Source organism: Peromyscus maniculatus, chromosome 10, assembly GCF_049852395.1.
Source record: "Peromyscus maniculatus bairdii isolate BWxNUB_F1_BW_parent chromosome 10, HU_Pman_BW_mat_3.1, whole genome shotgun sequence".
Classification (NCBI taxonomy): Eukaryota; Metazoa; Chordata; class Mammalia; order Rodentia; family Cricetidae; genus Peromyscus; species Peromyscus maniculatus.
The window spans coordinates 97901572-97924581 of NC_134861.1; the positions used below are offsets into that span (position 1 = coordinate 97901572).

The window sequence follows — 23010 nt, forward strand, 5'->3', positions numbered from 1 at the left end:
TTGATGCAAAAATACTCAACAAAATATTGGCAAACCGAATCCAAGAATACATCAAAACAATCATCCATCACGACCAAGTAGGATTCATCCCAGGGATGCAAGGATGGTTCAACATACGAAAATCAGTCAATGTAATACACCATATAAACAAACTGAAAGAAAAAAAAACCATATGATCATCTCCTTAGATGCTGAAAAAGCCTTTGACAAAATCCAACACCCCTTCATGATAAAGGTCTTAGAAAGATCAGGAATACAAGGAACATTTCTAAACATAATAAAAGCAATTTATAGCAAGCCAACAGCAAACATCAAATTAAATGGAGAGAAACTCAAAGCGATACCACTAAATTCAGGAACAAGACAAGGCTGTCCACTCTCCCCATATTTATTCAATATAGTACTAGAAGTTCTAGCTAGAGCAATAAGACAACAAAAGGAGATCAAAGGAATACAAATTGGCAAGGAAGAAGTCGAACTTTCACTATTTGCAGATGATATGATAGTATACATAAGTGACCCCAAAAACTCTACCAGGGAACTCCTACAGCTGATAAACTCCTTCAGTAAAGTAGCAGGATACAAGATCAACTCAAAAAAATCAGTAGCCCGCCTATACACAAATGATAAAAGGGCTGAGAAAGAAGTCAGAGAAACATCACCCTTTACAATAGCCACAAATAATATAAAATACCTTGGGATAACACTAAAAACAAGTGAAGGACCTTTTTGATAAGAACTTTAAATCTCTAAAAAAAGAAATTGAAAAAGATATCAGAAAATGGAAGGATCTCCCATGTTCATGGATAGGTAGGATTAACATAGTACAAATGGCAATCTTACCAAAATCAATCTACAGATTCAATGCAATCCCCATCAAAATCCCAACACAATTCTTCACAGACTTGGAAAGAAAAATACTCAACTTCATATGGAAAAATAAAAGACACAGGATAGCTAAAAGAATCCTATATGATAAAGCAACCCTTGCAGGCATCACCATCCCGGACCTCAAACTCTACTATAGAGCTATAGTAATAAAAACAGCTTGGTACTGGTATTAAAACCGACATATGGACCAATGGAATCGAATTGAAGACCCTGACATTAATCCATGCACATATGAACACCTGTTGTTTGACAAAGGAGCCAAAACTATACAATGGAACAAAGAAAGTATCTTCAACAAATGGTGCTGGCATAACTGGATGTCAATATGTAAAAGATTACAAATAGATCCATATCTGTCACCATGCACAAAACTCAAGTCCAAGTGGATCAAAGACCTCAACATAAATCCAGTTACACTAAACTTAATAGAAAAGAAAGTAGGAAGCACTCTTGAACGCATTGGCACCAGAGACCATTTCCTAAATAAAACACCAACAGCACAGACCCTGAGCACAACAATTAATAAATGGGACCTCTCGAAACTGAGAAGCTTTTGCAGGACAAAAGACACAATCAATAAGACAAAAAGACATCCAACAGACTGGGAAAAGATCTTCACCAATCCACATCTGACAGAGGATTGATCTCCACAGTATATAAAGAACTCAAGAAACTAGACATCAAAGTACTGAACAGTCCAATTAAAAAATGGGCTAAAGAGCTAAACAGAGAATTCACAAAACAAGAATCACAAATGGCTGAAAGACATTTAAAGAAATGCTCAACATCCTCAGCTCAACATCAGAGAAATGCAAATCAAAACGACTCTGAGATACCACCTTACACCTGTTAGAATGGCTAGGATCAAAAACACCAATGACAACCAATGTTGGAGAGGATGTGGAGCAAAGGGAACACTCCTCCACCCTTGGTGGGAATGCAAACTTGTACAACCACTGTGGAAATCAGTATGGCGGTTTCTCAGAAAATTAGGAATCGAACTACCTAAAGACCCAGCCATCCCACTCTTGGGCATATACCCAAGGAATGCTGATTCATACCATAAAGATACATGCTCAGCTATGTTCATAGCAGCACTATTTGTAATAGCCAGAACCTGGAAACAACCTAGATGCCCGTCAACTGAAGAATGGATGAAAAAAATGTGGTACATATACACAATGGAGTACTGCTCAGCAGAGAAAAACAATGAAAGCATGAAATTTGCAGGCAAATGGATGGAACTAGAAAAAATCATCCTGAGTGAGGTAACCCAAACCCAGAAAGACAGTTATGGTATGTACTCACTCATAGGTGGATTCTAGATATAAAATAAAGAACAATCAGACCACAACCCATAGAACCATGGAGGCTATATATATAGCATGGGGGTTCCTAGGATGACTGTGGCTTATAATAAATTTTAGTTTTACTCAATTATTGAAAAAAAATAGCCAAATGAATGGAAACACATGAACTATGAACCAAAGGCTGAGGGGCCCCCAGCTGGATCAGATCCTCTGAATAGTTGAGACAGTTGATTGGCTTGATCAGTTTGGGAGGCAACTTGGCAGTGGGATCAAGTCCTGTGCTCATTGCATGCGTTGGCTGTTTGAAACCTGGAGCTTATGCAGGGACACTTGGCTCAGTCTGGGAGGAAGGGACTGGACCTCCCTGGACTGAGTCTACCAGGCTGATGGCAGTCCTCGGGGGAGGACTTGTCCTGGAGGAGGTGGGAATGGAGGGTAGGCTAAGAGTTAGGGTAGGGGGTGGGAGGGGGGAGAATAGGGGAACCCATGGCTGATATGTAGAACTGAATGGTATTGTAAAATAAAATATAAAAAAAAAAAAGAATTCAGTCTCCAGGGGTGGTTAACAGAGAGAATCCATAAAATAAAACCTTGATTGAACCGGTCGGCTGTGTGGTGCACTTTAATTAGCTTTAATGGAGGACCTGCCATGCCTTCACTGACTTATTAAGTAGTGACGAGAGGAAGTCCACTAAGTCAAAGCAGATATTTAATCCTAGACATTCTGACCTCAGTACGTGCAGTCAACTTTTAACCTATTGCCACCAATTTCTACTAAAAGAAAATTTGACTCAAAGGAGAGTCTGTGGCATTTCCATCTGTGACTTAGAAGTTGTAATTTTTTTTTTTTTTTTTTTTTTTTGTGATGCATGTGAGCTGTTCTGACTTCCCCTGTTCCTGTGTGGTCTTCGTTCACCATGGTGTTCACATGATCCAATGAACGACTGTCCAGAGTGAGGACTACCCAGGTTACTCAGCCAGGAAGTAAATGTATGAACACAAAAGAACACAATATTCTGAAATATTTAATGGGACTAGAAATACAGGCTTTCAAGAGTTGGCATGTTAGTGGCATTTGCAGCTATTGTGGGATTTAAACAGCTGGGAGAGGAGCAAAATGAACTAAATTTCCTCTTTATTGCCTTCATACTGTTTTCTTGGTAGTTTCTGGACTGATGCAGTGATGTTCTGTTCCTTCCGTATTTATAATGAAATATTTTTTTTAGCGTTTCTAAACATAGAATCTACTTGGTTTGAAATCAAGTGGTTGGAACACTGTCTGGATTGTTACTTTAATCATGCTGTTGATTGAATGCTTCATGGGGGAAGCCTCCAATCAGCTTTATCAGTCTGACTGTAATGAGCGCAGCACCTAATGTTTGAACTGCTAGTTGGAAAACCAGTGCTTATTTAAGCTCGATTTTGTAACCCAGTAGACTTTGTTGGTTTGAGGTCTGATTCCCTCATCTTACAGAATTACAAATGCTAATGTTGAAATTTGCATATGTTCTTGTGGGAAAAGCCTAGAAGACCAACAGTAGATCAAATAGTGATCCTATTTGATTGCAGAAGAGGAAATTTGGGTGCCATAATTTCTTTTCATTGGTGTTGGGCTTTGAATCAGTTGAAATGTATTTCTGTACCACAATGTAAGCTTCAACAAAAGTTTGCTTAATTGTCTAGTAACATCCAAAAAAAGGAAAATAATCTTTTCATATTACACTCTTGGTAAAATGTAGAGAGTGCAGAACAAGAAAAGAATGCTGGAAGATACTAAGAGAAAAGCCAGGTTATTAAGAAAGTGCCAGTTTGGCAAACCAATCAGAACAACAGCACATCCCTTCACAGAAATGCTAAAGGCCAGAACTTGGACCTATGTATTTTGAGCACTCAAAGAAATTAGCTGACAACCAGTGTGACTACAGCAAATTTGTAAAGACCTTCAGGATGAACATAACTAAAGCAATGCTGACCACTGAGGCTGCAGTGAGGAAAACACTCACAGGAAAATAAAATCACAAAGGGAGAAGACAGAAAGCTACAATCCCAAGAGCTCAGGAGAAAATAACTCCTGCAGTTCTCAGGAATCAACAGTATTAACTCAGTAAGTGTGCTGGTTGGTTTTTTGTCAACTTGATACACACTGGAGTCATCTGGGAAGAAGAATCCTCAGCTGAGGAATTGCCTCCATCAGCTTGGGGAGTATGTGGGGCATTTTCTTGATTGATGATTGATATGGAATGGCCAAGCCCACTTTTAGGTCCTGGAATGTTTAAGAAAGCAGGCTAAGCAAACAGTGAGGAAAAACTAGTAGCCATATTCTGTGGTGATATTGTGTTCCCCAAAATATTGTGCCCTCTAATAAACTTATCTGGGGTCAGAGAATAGAACAGCCACTAGATACAGAGGCCAGAAAATGGTGGCACACATGCCTTTAATCCTAGCATTCCAGAGGCATATATCCACCTGGATCTCTGTGAGTTTAAAGCCACACTGGAAACAGCCAGGCATGGTGACACACACCTTTAACCCCAAAAAGTGAGCCTTTAATCCCAGGAAGTGAGGGCAGAAACCAGAAAGGTATATAAGTCGTGAGGACCAGGAACTAGAGACTGGTTAAGCTTTCAGGCTTTTAGGAGCAATCCATTCAGATGAGGACTCAGAAGCTTCCAGTCTGAGGAAACAGGATCAGCTGAGGAACTGGCAAGGTGAGGTAGCTGTGGCCTGTTCTGCTTCTCTGATCGTCCAGAATTCACCCCAATACCTGGCTTCAGGTTTGATTTTTATTAATAAGACCATTTAAGATTTGTGCTATAGTATTCCTCCAGTGTCTCTGATTCAGTTCCTGCCTGAGTTCCCACCTGGCTTCTTTCAGGGATGGATTGTGATGTGGAAGTGTAAGCCAAATAAACCTCTTCTTCCCCAAGTAGCTTTTGGTTATGATGTTTTATCACATCAGTAGAAAGCAAACTGAGTGAGTCAGCAAAGTTCTAAGATGAGAGAAAAAGAAATAAACACATAGCAATTGAAACCAAAATGGAAAATTGAAAGATGAACAGAAACCTGCTAAATTATAGGATTTCATTCAGTACAAACATTTCAACACTAACCTATATATAAACGGTCTCAATGCTGGATGCACCTGGCAGGCTGCATAGAAAAGCAGAAAACAATAACCAATTGTTTATTGCAGCAGGAAACTCAATCAGCTGGCAACTCATATGAAGACTAAAAGGTCAAGGATGGAAAGTTGCATTTTAAGCAAACAGACTCCAAAAGCTATGCTCCTACCTGACAAAGCAGATACCCAGCCAAAGTTAGGAAAAATAAAGATAACTGCATATTAATAATTGGAGCAATCTACTAAAAATGACTATAAATGTATATGTAATGAAAATCAGTATAGCAGACTGCATAAATCAAACCGTACTAGACAAATGCAGCTGGATAAAATAATGGTGGGTGACTTTGGTTTTTTATTTGTTCTTTAATATTCTTTAATAGTATACATTTAATGAGGGAAGTCATGTCTGTGGATGAATATTTGCTGTTCTGTGCCATAAACACTGATGCCTTCTCTTCAGTGTGTGTAGAGAACTCAGTAGTCCGTCTCTGAGCCAGGGAACTTGGTCTGGACTTTGATTTTCCATCATAGAGGAAGTGCATTTGGGTCTTTGTGTGTATGAGTGTGTGTGTGTGTGTGTGTGTGTGTGTGTGTGTGTGTGTGTGTGTGTGTATTTTGGGTCTCTGTGTGTGTGTGTGTGTATGTGTGTTTATGTCAGTGTGTCTGTGTATTAGTGTGTGTGTGTGTTATTATTTGCTTTGCTTTTTCATTCTCTTTCCTTTTCACTCTTATCTAGTTATGGTAAGAGCTGTTTTCTCTAGTGTAGTTATTTCAATGATGGGTGCTATTTTATGTGTATAAGTGTTTGACATATATATCTGCAAACACATAAAAAAATACCTTCTTCTCAGCACCTCATGGAACCTTCTCTAAAACTGACCACATGCTCAGTCACAAAACAAATCTCAACAGATTAAAAAAAAATTGGAATAACCCCCTGTATCTTATTGGATCACCATGGCTTAAAATGAGAATCCAACAACACAAATTACAAGGAGTCAATAAACTCATGGAAACTGAATAATGTTCAACTGAATCACCACTGGGTCAAGAAAGAAAGAAAGAAATTAAAGACTTCCTAGAATTCAATGAAAATGAAGATACAACATACCCAAACTTACGGGACACTATGAAAGCAGTACTAAGAGGAAAATTCATAGCACTAAATGCCCACATAAAGAAGTTGGGGGAATATCACACTAGCAACTTAGGGCACACCTGAAAGCTCTAGAACAAAAAAAAAGCAAACTCACACAGGAGGAGTAGATGACAGGAAATAATAAAACTGAGGGCTAAAATCAATAAAATACAAATACAGTACATTAATCAATGTACAAACAAAAATAAAGTACAAAGAATCAACGAAACCAAGACTTGGTTCTTTGAGAAAATCAACAAGATAGACAAACCCTTATCCAAACTAACCAAAAGACAGAGAGAGAATATCCAAATTAGCAAAATCACAAACAAAAAGTGAAACATAACAACAGACACAAAGGAAATCCAGAGAATAATTAGGTCATATTTCAAAAACCAGTACTCCACAAAATTAGAAAATCTAAAAGAAATGGATGATTTTTTGGACAGGTACCACATACCCAAATTAAATCAACACCAGATGAACAATTTAAATAGACTTATTACCCCTAAGGAAATAGAAGCAGTCATTAAAAGTCTCCCAACCAAAAAAAGCCCAAGACCAGATGGTTCCAGTGCAGAATTCTACCAGAATTCCAAGGAAGATCTAATACCATTACTCCTCAAATTGTTCCACACAACAGAAACAGAAGGAACATTGCCAAATGCTTTTTATGAGGCTACAGTTACCCTGATACACAAACCATACAAAGATGCAACAAAGAAAGAGAATTGCAGACCAATCTCCTTCATGAACATTGATGCAAAAATACTCAATAAAATACTGGCAAACTTAATACAAAACACATCAAAAGTATCATCCACCATGATCAAGTAGGCTTCTTACCAGCGATGCAGGAATGGTTCAACATATGAAAATCTGTCAATGTAACCCACCATATAAACAAACTGAAAGAAAAAAAAATGCATGATCATCTCATTAGATGCTGAAAAAGCCTTTGACAAAATCCAACACCCCTTCATGATAATGGTCTTAGAGAGATCAGAGATATAAGGAACATGTCTAAACATAATAAAGGCAAGCCGAGAGCCAACATCAAATTAAATGGATAGAAACTCAAAACAATTCCACTAAAATCAGGAACAAGACAAGGCTGTCCAATCTTTCCATATCTATTCAATATAGTACTCAAAGGTCTATCTAGAGCAATAAGACCACACTATAGGATCAAAAGCATACAAATTGGAAAGGAAGAAATCAAACTTTTGCTATTTGCAGATGATATGATAGTATACATAAGTGACCCAAAAAATTCTACCAGGGAACTCCTACAGCTGGTAAACACCTTCAGTAATGTGACAACATACAAGATTAACTCAGAAAAATCAGTAGCTCTATTATATACAAATGATAATCAGGGCAGAGAAAGAAATCAGAGAAACATCACCCTTTACAATAGCCACAAATAATATAAAATATCTTGTGGTAACTCTAACCAAACAAGTGAAAGACCTGTATGAAAAGAGGTTTAAGTCTTTGAAGAAAGAAACTGAATAAGGTAAAATAGAATAGAAAGATCTTCCATGCTCTTGGATAGGTATGATTAAAAAGGTAAAAAATGTCAATTTTACCAAAAGCAAGCTACAGATTTAATGCAATCCCCATCAAAATCCTAACACAATCCTTCACAGACCTAAAAAGAACAATACTCAACTTCATATGGAAAAACAAAAAATCCAGGATAGCTAGAACAATCTTATACAATAATGGAACTTCTGGAGGTATCACCATTCCTGACTTCAAGTCTACTATAGAGCTAGAGTAATAAAAACAGCATAGTATTGATATAAAAACAGACAGGTGCATCATTGGAATCAAATCAAACACCCTGACATTAATCCACACACCTATGAAAACCTGATTTTTGACAAAGAAGCGAAAATTGTCCAAGGGAATAAAGAAAGCATCTTCAACAAATGGTGCTGGCATAACTGGATGTCGATGTGTAGAAGAATTCAAATAGATCCATATCTATCACCATGCACAAAACTCAAGTCCAGATGGGTCAAAGACCTCAACATAAATCCAGTTACAATGAACCTGATAGAAGAGAAAGTGGGAAATAACTCTGAACATACTGGCACAGGAGATTCATCCTGAATAGAACACCAGTAGCACAGACACAGAGATCAAAAACTAGTAAATGGGACCTCCTGAAACTGAAAAAGCTTCTGTAAGACAGAGGACATGGTCAATAAGACAAAAAGACAGCCTACAGAATGGGAAAAGATCTTCACCAGCGCCACATCTAACAGAGGGCTAGTCTCCAAAATATATAAAGTTATATAAAGAGCTCAAGAAACTAGACATCAAAACACCAAATAATCCAATTAAAAAATGGGGTACAGATCTAAACAGAGAATTCTCAACAGAAGAATCTCAAAAGGCCGAAAGAAATTTAAGGAATTGCTCAAAATCCTTAGTCATCACAGAAATGCAAATCAAAATGATTCTGAGATACCATTTTTACACCTGTCAGAATGGCTAAGATCAAAAACAATGATGACAGCTTATTTTGGAGTAAGGGGAACACTCCTCCACTGCTGTTAGGAATGCAAACTTGTACAGGCACTTTGGAAAACAGTATGGTGGTTTCTCTGAAAAATGAGAGCCAGTCTACCTCAAGATCCAGTGATAACATTCTTCAGCATAAACCCAGAGGATGCTCAATCATACCACAAGGACACTTGCTCAACTATGTTCATAGCAGCATTATTTTTAATAGCCAGAACCTGGAAACAACCTAGATGTCCTTCAACCAAAGAATGGATAAAGAAAATATGGTACATTTATACAATGGAGTATTACTCAGCAGTTAAAAAAAAAATGATATCATGAAATTTTCAAGCAAATGGATGGAACTAGGGGAAAAAAATCATCCTGAGTGAAGTAACCAAAACCCAGAAAGACAAACATGGTATGAATTCATTAATAAGTGGATATTACATGTAAAGCAAAGAATAACCAGGATAAAATTCACAGCCCCAGAGAATCTAGGTTACAAGGAGGACTCTAAAAAGGATGCATGGATTGCTATGGGAAGGGGAAATAGATGAGATCTCCTGGATAAAATGCAGATGGGGAAGAGTAGAGAGGAGGGGATGCAGGATGGGATATGAGGGAATGGGATGGTCCAACTGAGGGAGAGACAGAGTGAGAAAGCAATGAAAGAGAAATCTTGATAGAGGGAGTCATTATGGAGTTAGGGAGAAACCTGGTGCCAGAGGAACTCCCAGGAATCCACAAAAATGACTCCTAGCAATAGTGGAGAAGGTGCCTGGACTGGCCTTCTCCTGTAATCAGATTGGTGACTACCCTAATTGTCATCACAGAACCTTCATCCAGTAACTGATGGAAGCAGATGCAGAGATCCACAGCCAAACCCTGGGTCAAGTTCCCAGGAATCCAGTGGAAGAGAGGGATAAGGGATTATATGAGCAAAGAGGGTCAACATGATGATGAGGAAACACATAGAGACAGCTGACCCAAGGTACTGTGAGCTCATGAACTCTAGAATGACAGCTAGGGAGCCTACATGGGACCAACCTAGGCCCTCTGCATGAAGGTGAGAGTTGTGTACCTTGGTCTATTTGTGGGGCCCCTAGCCGTGGGACCAGGATCTGTCCCTGGGTCAAGAGCTGGCTTTTTAGAACCCATTTCCTATGATGGATGCCTTGTTCAGCCTTGAGGCCAGGAGGAGGAGCTTGGTCCTCCCTCCACTTGATATGCCAGACTTTGTTGACTCCCCATGGGAGGCCTTACCCTTTCTGAGCAGTAAGTGGGGGGGTGGGGAGGGAGGAGAAATTGGTTGGTATGTAAAATAATTTTTAAAAAGAAGACTTGATGCCTCTACTTTTTATTAAGAAATGTGCTCTTTTTGCTTTTCTTCTGTTTCTTTGAAATAGGTAATAGAAAGAAAGGTCGTAAAAGTCACAGGCTTTGGTAATTGAAACACATGGCATTCTATGGCCAATAAACCTTGGCTCCTGCATGTAGGGACTTATGGTACTGGTACCTCAGTAGACTGGTACCTCAGCCCTCAGGTGGCCACTAAGAGCACACAGGAGAGGACAGGAGCTCTCCTGCAGGCATTTCTAATCAGCCTTTGCCTTCGTGTGCTGCTTTGTTTAATCATTGTCAGAGGTCAGAGTTGAACAGCTAAAACCCTAGATACCTGTGGAATGTGTGCCTGGGTACAGTTACTCATTCTTGGGGTGTCCTTTCCTCCCCTGGCATGGCACTCCAGTGTGCCTGTGGACCTTCTGCTGTTGACAGCCTCCTACCCAAAGGAAACACTGCAAGCATCTTCAAGTGCACTTCCTCTGTGTGCACATCAGCTTTGGGATAGAAGTGAATACTAAGCCAGCAGCCTGGACCAAAAGTGTTCTGTGGCTGTCCTGCCCAAGAAATGGACTGGAGCAAAATTGCTTTTTTTAATATTAAGTCTGAAGTTGTTAAGTGTAGAGAATTTATTTCAAATTGTAAAGCTATAACTAACCACCCTTGGTACTCTTAGGGTGGTTAGTTATAGCTTTACAATTTGAAATAAAACAAAAAGAAAGGTCAAGATCCTCAAGATGCAGATAGTTCAAAGAGAATTATTATTCTGTACCTAGTTCATGAGAAAATATGTTGAGATAAATAAGACATAAAGGGAAAAATACACAAGTCCCTAACATAGCCACTGAACTATTTTCTATTTTAAAAATTAATTATCTTTCTTTTCAGTTCCAGAAGAAACATAAGGTAGTTTTGTTTGCATAGAGTTTAATGTTTTGTTGATGTGTGCCTGTGATGTCATCATTGGTGTTTACCCGCAAAAAATGAAGCCAGTGCTCCCCTGGGCATTTGACTTCCACTTCAGAAACAGTGACAGTTTCTGGAGAGCCTTTGCTGAGGAGCCAAGGTTCCAGAGAGAGATGTGAATGGGGGAAGTGTTGTGAAGACTGTCTTTCTGGGATTCCTAGTGGTGTTTCAGTTTTCAAAGGCAGGGAACTGGCCTGTGTGACTTCCCATGCTTTGAAGTAAAGCTTCCTAGTTGTACCCAGGCTGACAGTATAGTTTTTGATCCTCTGAAGGAGTGTGTGGGGAGTCAGTCCAGACACTGTGACAGTCATTCCTTCAGGCTTGCTGTGTAATCACGATTGACATCTGTCTGTCACTTCTTCAAGGTACGTTAGAGACTTCAAGGTTCATGTCTTGTTAGAGACTCTTTCCCATCTTGTGTGGATAAATTCTGTAATTTCATTTGTGAGACTAGAGGTAGTCTCTGCCATGGTGATTTCATGACTAAACAATACAAGTTTAGATTCTATTATTTCTAAACATGATTTAGTTCTGAAAGAATTCACATGCTGTGCATCTTTAAGTGTTCAGTGTAGATGGATTAATATATGTTTATGCGACTGTGTATTTTACATTCATTTGTAGACAAAACTCTTCAGTGAATTTTTAAAGTACAATGTTAGGTGGAATGAGACCTTGGTGGCCTTCATTAACTCAAAAGAAGTGTGAATCCCAGGGTCCTGGGAAGCGAGGGTGTTCTACTATACAAGGAAACCTAGACCTCTTTTCCAAAGCTTTGTACTTTTTTTCATGAAATAGTTTATTTTTCTCTCTAAAAAAATAATAGAAAGAAACATGCTCTTAGAGAACATTAATCTTTAAACTTGACTCTGTTACTGAAGTTTCTTGGTCCCACCAGGTCCTGCCAGGGTAGCAGCTGTTTTTATAAAATAATGACTCAGAGGCTTAATATTAATTACAAACTTCTGGTCTATGGCTCAGGCTTATTGGTAGCTAGCTAGCTATTACCTCTTAAATTAACCCATTTCTTTTCATCTATATTTTGCCATGTGGCGGTGGCATTGCCGGTCTGCTGGCAACTTGTTCCTTGGGCAGCTGGATGGTATCTCTCCCGACTCCACCTTCCTCTTTCCTGTCTCTCTCCTCAGATTTCCTGCCTGCCTCTAAGCTGCCTTGCCATAGGCCAAAACAGCTTATTTATTTATTAACCAATGGGACAACATACATCCACAGCATACAGAAAGACATCTCCCAGCACTTTACCAACTATCACTTTGCTGACTTATTTTGTTATTGTTGTTGTTTATTTCTGAAATTGTATTTTAATTACAACATCTCTCCTTCCCTTTCCTCCCTCCAAACTCTCCCATATAGCCCTCCCTGCTCTCCTTCAAATGCATGGGCTCCTTCCAAATATAACCTGATAAATACATACAATGTTAACTGTCATGGTTTCAGGGCAGACCATTTGGCTCTGGACAACCAATTGGTGTGCTCTTCCATGGGGAAGACCGCCTCTCCTGCTCCCAGCTTTCCTCAGTTGCCTGTAGTTCTTTGTGTAGAGCTGAGGCCCCCTGGACTTTTCTCCATGCAGTTGGAATGTTCACAGCTGACCTCCTCTTTAGCCCATGTTTGGGCAGTTGTGTTGATGAGACTGTATGGGTGTAGTTAGTAGGACTTCCTTGTCAGACTTTCTTGGAACAATAGTCACCAAATAATTACACAGACTTACTATTAATTATGAAAGCTTGGCCTTTAGCTTAGGTTTGTTCCCAATTAGCTCTGATAACTTAAATTAACCTGTTTCTAGTAATCTACAATCTGTCACATGGCTTTTTACCTCTCTTCCATTCTGTATGTCTGACTTGCTCAGTGTCTCTCTAGTGTCTCTCGCTCACCTAGATTCATAACCCTAAGTTCCTCTCTCTACCCGGAAGTCCAGCCTACTCTCTCCTGCCTAGCTGGTGGTCATTCAGCCTTTATTAAACCAATCAGAAGGCACCTTTAACACAGTCTGATGAAACATCCTGCACCATCACAGAAAACTCCCTGACGCTCTTCCTCTTACACTCTTTCTGTTTGGTTGGTCTTCCACAGTGTTCCCTGAGCCTTGTGCAAGAGAAACAGTTTTGTAGATGCTTCCATTGGAACTGTGTCCCCAAAGTGCATTTTAATTGGTTGTGGTTTTCTGCAATGGTCTCTATCCATTGCAAAGAGAAGTTTCCTTGATAAGAGGTGGACTACACTTATGGGTGTAAGTAGGACTACACTATGGGACTGACACTATGGGTGTAAGGACAAATGTTTTCAGAGTGTTGTTGAGGATTATACTGCTTTAGTAAATTAGAGGTTATAGGTTCTCCTCCAATAACCATGGCTTCACTAGTACTGGTTAGGTATCTAGGTTTCTAGTACCAAACTCATTTAGAGAGTTGTTGGTGACTGCCTTAGTTAGGGTTTCTATTATTGTGAAGAAACACCATGACCATGGCAACGATTATAAAGAAAAGTCATTTAATTGGGTGGCTCACAGTTCAGAGGTTTGGTCCATTACCATCATGGTGGGACAAGGCAGCATGCAGGCAGACATTTTCTAGAGAAGTAGCTGAAAGTCCTACATCTTGCGTGTGCAACAGGAAGTGCTCTGTCTCACTGGGTGTGCCTTGAGCATACATGAGGCCTCAAAGGCCACATCCGCAGTGACACACTTCCTCCAACAAGACCACACCTACCCCAACAAGTCCACACCACCTAATAGTGCCAATTCCTTTGAGGGTCATTTTCTCTCAAACCACCACAGTTACTGGCAGGGCTTGTGTACCACTACTTCACCCACAGGGCTACTGGACAGGTCATCACTGATGTGGTTCATGATGTCATTGCTAGGGAGGACTGCTGTGTCTCTCTCCTTTGGAAGCTTTCATGTGCCTTCTAGTATCTTTAAACATAGTCCTCAGGGCAGGGTGGCGGGGAGGGGGTCATCCAAGTCAGTGACAGCTCAGGGGCCTCTGGGCCCTGTGTCTGAAGTGCATGGTGTCTTCAGCAATGGGGAATTACCTTCTACCTCTGGGGGAAATCTAAGAGCAATAACAATAAACTGTATGTTTTAGGAGTCTTTTAGACAGCCCTGGCCACAACTCACAAGAGGGCTTCTCATATCTGGTACTTGTTTTTTTGTTAGGTGGTCTTTGGGAGTTCCATCAGCCCAGGTGAGAAAGATTCAGTAAACTACATATGTATATGTATACACTGAATTGTGGGCACTAGAGGTTTTATTGTTTTAAGCAAATAGTTAATAGTGTGACTCCTTGAGGCTTTTTCATCCATCCATGTTGTTATTTTATGTGCTTCTCTCCTCCTGTATTTACCTCCCTCCTCTTTCCTAAGGAGAACCCTTTTCTCTATCAAATCAATTTAATCCTAAAACTATGGAATACTTCACCAATGCGTGTGTTATCCCTGCACAGGGGCCATGCTAATCTTCTCTGTGTCACTCCAGGTTTAGTATACGTGCTGCCAAAGCGAGCATGGGGTTGACTTTAATACCCCATTCCCACCGATAGACAAGTCAACAAACTTCAGAGTTAAACTGTGCCATGATCAAATGGACTCACAAGACTTCTACAGAATGTTCTATACAGTCACTGAAGTCACATCCTCCTAAGCAGCTCATGGGTCTTTTGCCAAGACAGAAATCATTTTAAGCTGTAAAAAATCAATTTAAGCTGTAAAGCAAGGTTTAACAAATAAAAAGGTAATTTTTTTATCCTACCAGATCATAATATTAATAGATGGAGAAGTCTTTGATAAACTAAACTCATTCTTTTTTTTTAAAGATTTACTTATTATGTGTACAGTATTCTGCCTGCACATGTCCCTGCAGGGCAGAAGAGGGCGCCAGATCTCATTACAGATGGTTGTGAGCCACCACGTGGTTACTGGGAATTGAAATCAGGACCTCTGGAAGAGCAGCCAGTGCTCTTAACCACTGAGCCATCTCTCCAGCCCAACTAAACTCATTCTTAATTACAGTCCTGAACAAGCCAGGAAGAGAATGCTCCCACCTGCACACAATAAAGGCCACTGTGATAATCATGCCAAAGCATTATACTGAATAGAGAATGACTTAAGATAGTTCCTCTAAATATAGGATAGCATCAAGGGTAACCATTCTCTCAACTATTATTTCATACAGAGCTTGAATCCTCAGAGAATTAAGATGACAGAGAGAGGGAGAGAGAGAGAGAGAGAGAGGGGGGGGGGATATCAGGAAGGAAAGAAGTCAAATTACCCCATTTGTGGATGAAATGTTTCTGTTTAAAATCCCACCAGGCTGACAGAGCACCTGCCTAGCTTATAGAAGGCTCTGGACTTGATCCTCTGAACCACATACCAAGAAAAAGGCTCTGAAAATCATCCAGTATCCAGCAAGATGTCTCTGCAGGTAAACGTGCTTGCTGCACAGACTGAAGATCTGAGTTCAATCCAAGAACACCATGAAAAGGGGAACACAGTGGCATGCCTTTGGAATCCCAACACAGGGGAATCACCTGGGAGCTGAAGGGCCAGATAACCTGGAGGACCCAGCATGGAAGAAAATACAGGGGAGATCTCATCACAAGTTGGAAGAAAAGAACTGACTTTCAAAAGTTATCCTGTGGTCTCCACACACAGTGTAACACACACACAAACACACACACACACACACACACACACTGAAAAGACCAAGAGAAGCTATGTATGGTAAAGCATCTCTGGATTTAAATAAGCAAGTTATGTTATGGAAATATGCTTGCACACCTCTGAATATACAAATAGCCACAGAGTTTTGTACTGTAAATTGTTGAGGAGTATGATGTTAATTATACTACAATAAAGCCATTCCTCAAGAAAAAAAGCGTGAAGCCAAAGTCATCTGGACTATTAATTTTTATTTCACATCCTGAAGGTAGCTGGGCAATAATCTTTGTGAAGAAGAAATTTTAATTTTCTATGTACCAATGTAGCTTGTGTGTGTGTTTGTGTGTTTGTGTTTGTGTGTGCATGCGTGTAGAAGGTAGGTTTTCCAGTTCTTTGATTTTTATAATCCATCTTAATCCTAATGAATTTCCCCAAGCAGCTGATTCTGGGACTTCCTACTTTATAAGGTTTTCATATACAACCAAACTTAAATAAAAAATAGTCAACAGAATGTTTGGGGTGCCAGGAAAACTGCCCTGAGATGATCATACACTGTGTTCAAATGCACTGAAATGTCAGATGGTGCTCCCAAAATATATGCAATGTGGCTATAAGGTAAGTATTTACCAAATAGTTGAAGAACATGAAATTCACATAACCCATACAAAATCTTGGTTTGTCTTTAAGTAAGACCTGTTTGTTCATCAAGGGTGTCTGTGACAGGGTAAGGAACATGACAACTAGTTTCCTTTACCAGAGGCTCTGCTGCTGGCATTATGGGATGGTTCTAGGCACAGCCTTCCTTTGAGTCTCCTCAACATCCCAAATCAAAACACACAAGAGATGGTCCCTCAAAGGCAAAGGCCAGGAGAAGCTTCTCTGAAAAGCCTCTATGTTTCCCCTTCTCATTCCTGAGTTGTCAGACTGACGGGCCCCTCTTGTTATGGTCTCAAGGATTCAACTTAGGTTCTGCTCCTGCAGAGTTCCTGGGTTCCATTACGACCTTCCACATGGGGACTTCAACTGTCTGCCACTCCAGTTCCAGGGGATCCAGTGCCCTCTCTGGCCTCCATGGGCACCAGGTATCCAAGCAGTGCACTTACATACATGCAAGCAAAGCACTCATACACAGTAAATAAAAATGAATAAATCACTTAAAATGTAACTCAATTCAGCTTTGAGGGCCCCTAAATGTATTGATGTCGATTCCAATGTTCTTTCTCACAACAATTCTCCATTCTAGTTTGTATTTTATTTTCCTCTCATCCTGCCAAATGCTCCACAGATCCTTTGACCCAGTTATGTGCAGAAAAGGTTCTGCATGTGTGTGCATTTTAACACAGGTTGATTGAAGAGAATGCACTGTTGGAGAGGCGTGTGTTAAAATGGCCTGTGTTAAAATCACAGGAAGGGCTCTTCTGTGCAAATGCCCAGGCCTGGACACATGGTGCTCAATAAATATGTGTTACTGTTAAACTTTATGTGTTTCTAAAACTAGACCACCGATTACATTTCTGGTGTTACACAAGAAAAAAAGATAGCATTATAGATACAAAGTCACTGAAAGGTTTACAATCTAGTTATTTGGCCTTTAATTATTCTGTCTGTTCAAACTTTTTCCACACTATCTGAGTAAGAGTTGTAGGAAGTTAGTGACTATCTGTATAGCAAACTAGAGATTTCTAGACAAATTTTAAATCGTGAGAGAAAGAAAAAGAATAAATTGTTTCGGTTCCTAAAATACCAGTGCTAACAAATTCCTTTTGCACTGCTTGACAAAACTTTACCCACTCAACATCAACTTTATTTACCTTCACACATTTGGAGATCAGAGGTTGTACACAATCAGTCCGCCACTGTGGACACCATACCCTCTACAGACAGATGACATGGCCAGTAGTCTGCATTTCACACTTGCAAATGAAGCTGCAAAGGATTTCCCAGCCCTGCCTGCCCACACTCACCAGGGTCAGATGCAGGGGTCCAGTCTGCTTGTGCACAGAACGGGAGGAGAGCTGCAACTTCTCCCTGAGGCTTTGGCTTCTGCCCCTCAGCGTCCTGGAGCCTCTGCTTCTGGGCCACCTTTGCAGCCCTCCTTCAGGAGCTGAGACCTGGGCGGCTCCCAAAGAGAGGACAGGAAGTAGCCTGCCGGGACAGCACCGGGTGGGATCAGGGGGCGTGGGGGAGGCCGGGTTGAGGGAGGGGCCCTGTAGGGCCCTGGGATTGGGGCTCCCCAGCTCAGGGCGAGCTTCCAGAGAGCTGGGCAGTCTGCACAGCGCCGAGGGTCGGGCCCACACCAGTGCAGGAGGATGAGAAATCAGCATCCAGAATCCCAGGGGCTACAAAAAGAAAGTAACTGTTTCGGCGGGGGCGGAGGGGGGCGGGGCGTGTTTAGCAGAAGGGGAGGAGTGCGGCGGGGGGAGGGAGCAGGAGGCGGAATATATGCTTAACACAGAAAGGGACAAACAGGGGGTCAGGACAGCCCAGGATATGGCTTGTTAAGCGCCCAGTCTGTGTACTTCTTGTGTTTGTATGTGTTTAGTGTGGGGCTGGAGAGATAGATAGCTCACTGCTAAAAGCACTGGCTGCTCCGGGTGGTGGTGGCGCATGCCTTTAATCCCAGCACTTGGGAGGCAGAGGCATGGAGGATCTCTGTGAGTTCGAGGCCAGCCTGGGCTACAAAGTGAGTTCCAGCAAAGGTGCAAAGCTACACAGAGAAACACTGTCTCGAAAAACACACTCACAAAAAATTTCTCTGAAATAGTAAATGTCTATTATTAGTGTGTTACATACTATGAGTTTTCCAGAAAAACAGCTTTCCTATTTCATGCACAAATGCAATATTTATAAAGTAGAGAACATCAGAAAGGGTTTACCTGGGGTCACTGTGCTGCATTCCTGAGGATCCCAGAGCTCTGATGTCAGAAATAAGATGTCTGAGCTGAATGTCTATGAGCTCACTTGATGGTTTAGATTAAACCTGAGCCTCCTCCCCAGATAACAAATGGAACCCAGTCTCTTACCTTCTACACTATTGCAAGGTAAACAGGTCTTCCCCACAGTGAGACATCCTCCTAGACTGGGGAGAGGTCAAGGCTGCCCTGTTTTTAGGGCTAATCTGGACATCATGTGTCCTTAGAATCAAGCTGCAGATTTAGCTCATGATAGAAGATACTAATTAACCACAGCATTCATGGAAGGCTTCACTACTAACAACTTATCCCAATCAGCACTTGCTTCAGACCCTTCCCTTGGAAGATTCCTCCCTTAAAGCACCACTCTTAAAAATGTTTGCCATCCTGTCAGCCCTATCCTTACAGCATGCTTTCATTCCCTTTTTTAAAGGTTTATACTCTATTTTTTAAATATTTATTTATTTTTATGTTTTTGGGTATTTTGCCCGCATTTATGTAAGTGCACCTGTAGCTAGAGTTTTCTTGCCTTGCCCACAGTCAGGACAAATCTTTGTCACCTGCCAGTCTCACAGCCGCACAGACCCAACCAAATAAACACAGAGACTTATATTGCTTACAAACTGTATGGCCGTGGCAGGCTTCTTGCTAACTGTTCTTACATCTTAAATTAACCCATTTCTACAAATCTATACCTTGCCACGTGGCTCGTGGCTTACTGGCATCTTCACATGCAGCTTGTTATGATGGCAGCTGGCAGTGTCTCTGACTCAGCCTTCCACTTCCCAGAAGTCTTCTCCTCCTTGTCCCGCCTATACTTCCTCCTGCCTGACTACTGGCCAATCAGTGTTTTATTTACTAACCAATCAGAGCAACACATTTGCCATACAGAACATCCCACAGCATGCACCATTTGTGGGCAGTGCCATTGAACCCAAAAGAGGGTGTCAGATCCCCTAGAACTTGGGGGGTGGATCTGTGACAGCTGTGAGCCAACATGTGGATGCTGGGAATGAAACCCAGGTCCTCAGGAAGAGCAGCCAGTGATCTTAATCACTGAGCCATTTTCCAGACCAATCTCAGTGTGCTTTTATAAACAGGTAGTTATCAAACTATAATAAAAATACATCCGTCCTTATATACTCACAGTTAGCACCCCAAACTGGATCTAACTTAAGGGACATCTGACTCAATTTTTTCCCTTTTTTAAAATTAATTTTCTTATTATACTAGGCATAGTGGCACACACCTTAAATCCCAGCAATGTGGAGGCAAAGACAGGTGTTTCACTGAGTTTGAGGCCATCCGGTCTGCAGAGGCAGTTCTAGAACATCCAGGGCTACACAGAGAAACCCTATTATTGAAAAAAAAATTAATAAAATATGTTCTACTCATATGCTTTCCACTCTTCCAAATCCTCCCAAACCCTTACTACGTCTGTACCCACTCAACTGCATTCTCTCTCTCTCTCTCTCTCTCTCTCTCTCTCTCTCTCTCTCTCTCTCTCTCTCTCTCTCTCCCCTCTCCAAAAAACAGACAAAAAACAAAACTCAGACAAAAAATAACAAAACAAAAGGAAAATTACATGCATACAAAAACATGGAGTCCATCTGTATTGGTGAACTACTCCTGGGCATGGGACTTGCCCTGGAGAGTGGTTGATATTCCATTGCAGAAAACTGACATACCCCAGTGACATTCCACTGGAGAAAACTGACTTTCCCTCTCCCAGCAGGTATCAAATGAAAATATCTTCTTGGTAGGGCTAGGATTTTGTGTTTCCTTCCTCTTCTCAGTGCAGAGATTTTGTCTGGCTTGAGCTGTTTAGGTCTTGTGCATGTTGCCACAGTCATATGTGAATCAGTCCTGTTGTGTCTGAAAGACATTATTGGCTTGGACTCAACCACAACTGTTGGCTCTTACAATCTTTCTGCCCCCTCTTCCGCATAGATCCCTGAACCTTGAGGGGTGGGGTTTGATGAAGACATCCATGTAGGACTAGTGCTCCCAAGTCTCTTACTCTGCATATTGTCCAGATGTTTGTGTCTAGGTGATGTCACTGTATGAGAAAAATGATTGACCTCATTCTCAAAAAGGAAAAAAAAAACAGCATTAAGGGGGCCATGGTGCAACATGCCTTTAATTCCAGTACTCAGGATGCAGAAGCAAGTACGATACCCATGATTTAGGGCTTTGTTCAGTCCATATAAGGGGAGCTTTCTCTTACAGTCATTGTAAACTGACACAGAGTCCCACAACTGGACAATGTACAGAGCAAGAGACTTTGGAACACTCAGTACTAAATGGATGTCTTCATCAAACCCTTCCACTCAGGGTTTATGTAAGAAGCAGGGAAAGTGTAAGATCCAGAGATGATGGATGACACCAAGGACACAGTATCCTCCAGACACAGCAGGAATGACACACAGAAAAACGCACAGAGACCATGGCAGCACTAACAAGGCCTGCACAGGTTCAAGCCAGACAGGGTCACAGTACTGAGAGGGGGCAGTGGACACTGGTCCCCACCCCCACCAAGAAGCTATCTGCAATTGATACTCACTTGCAAAGGAAAAATCAGTTTTCTCCCGTGGATACAAACCACACGTAAGGGTAGGTCCCATTCTCAACAGTGGTTGGCCAACACATACAAACCCAATGGTGTCTTTGCGCTTTTTGTCTGATATTGCTTCACTTGAACTTTTTTTTAACTGCCTGGACTTTTTGTTTATTACCGTTTCTGACTTTATGTTTTTATAGGGAGTGTGTGCTTATTATGGTTTTGTTTGCTTGCTTTTGTTTGTTTCCTAAAAACAGAGAGGAAGAAAATGTATCCAACAGTCTTATTAAATAAGAAACACAGAAACAATGTAAAAGAGAAAGCCGAGAGGTCAGAGCTCAGAGCTAAAATCTCACCCTTCCGCCTGGGGTGTCCCAGCTTCCCGAAAGAGAGCTATATCCTGTCTGTTCGTCTTTTTAAGTATTTTGTTCTGCCTTCTCATTGGTTGTAAACCCAAACACGTGACTGCCTCGTCACTGTCTATATGTACAGACCCCCAGGTCTTAAAGGCATATGTCTCCAATGCTGGCTGTATCCCTGAACACACAGAGATCTATGGGATTAAAGGCATGTGCCACCACCGCCACACTCTTACTATGGCTCTAATAGCTCTGACCCCCGGGCAAATTTATTTATTAACATACAATCAAAATCACATTTCAGTACAATTAGATTACCACCACATTTCCCTTCTTCTATTTTAATAAAAAGAAAAAAAGCCAAAGGTTATAACTAATAAAAGAAAAACTATATACAAAATTACAATAACTATATACAATATATACAAGTAATAAATACCTAAACAGATATTTGACAAATCAGAGAAAATAATTCCATCATCTATCCTATTTTGGTAAATCCAAGATGTATCTAATGCACTTTCTATCCTAATTAATTTTCAACAATAACTAACTAATCTTCAACCATAACTAACTAATCTTCAACTCCCTCAGAGACCCAAGAAGGGAATAATATTAGCTAACAAAATAAAAACAGGAAGTGCATGCAAGCAACTTCCAAAAAATTTGTGAGTTGACAGAAACAGTCAGCTGCCTGGGCAGTCACCTGAGGTTTCTCTGCAGTGTTGGGGCATCATCTTCAGCCTATAGGCTTAGCGTATCTGACAGACTCATTAGTGAAGTAGGATGTACACAAGGTCAACAGTTCAACCTCACATTGGGTGAGAGCAGTCCATGTACCAGAAACACCTGAATTCCACTAGTGTCCTGTCATGATTCAGGATTTTAAATTCTGGAAATTGTTGACAGTTTTTTAATCCAGCTGTCCATTCTTCTTGGCTGTGTATATATGGCTTCATCTCAGCATCCCCTTCTTCTCCACATCACTCTATTAAATGCCAGTCTACTATCAAGAGGTGTGAGCTTTCAGCTGCTGTTCCATTGCACAACAGAAGCCATTGGCCCTCTGCCTGTTAAGCTGCCTTCGAAGAAAAGGGCACTGTACCTTTTCCGGATGCGAAGGCCACTTCAGGGATGGGGCCATATTGTCCTGGCCTCAGAAGATGCCTTTTGATAAAGCTATAACCACACTTGTTTTGGCAAGAATCA

General features: G+C 40.9%; 1 protein-coding gene and 1 non-coding gene across 12 annotated transcripts in view; both read right to left on the bottom strand.

Annotated features, from left to right (window-relative positions):
* LOC102918786 (ATP-binding cassette sub-family G member 3-like) overlaps positions 1-23010 on the bottom strand; it is a 184310-nt gene that overhangs the window by 75423 nt on the left and 85877 nt on the right. For 6 of the 11 annotated variants that reach the window (XR_013043071.1, XR_013043072.1, XR_013043070.1 and 3 more), the window contains exons 1-2: positions 17935-18320; positions 7310-7371 (exon numbers count right to left, since the gene is read on the bottom strand). The exons of 1 other annotated variant lie outside the window; for it this stretch is intronic. Coding sequence is in view for 3 of the 10 variants with exons in the window: in XM_076546837.1 (XP_076402952.1) it covers positions 7310-7371; positions 17935-18294 (422 nt within the window). In the remaining 7 variants the exon portion in view is untranslated. Of the gene's footprint in view, positions 1-7309; positions 7372-15683; positions 15835-17781; positions 17882-17934; positions 18322-23010 lie in introns of those variants that run through there. 4 more of the 11 variants (XM_076546839.1, XM_076546840.1, XM_076546841.1 and 1 more) reach the window with 4 other exon arrangements.
* On the bottom strand, positions 14713-14819 carry LOC121826452 (U6 spliceosomal RNA). Its single transcript, XR_006068731.2, has one exon. It is a non-coding gene; the product is annotated as a U6 spliceosomal RNA (small nuclear RNA).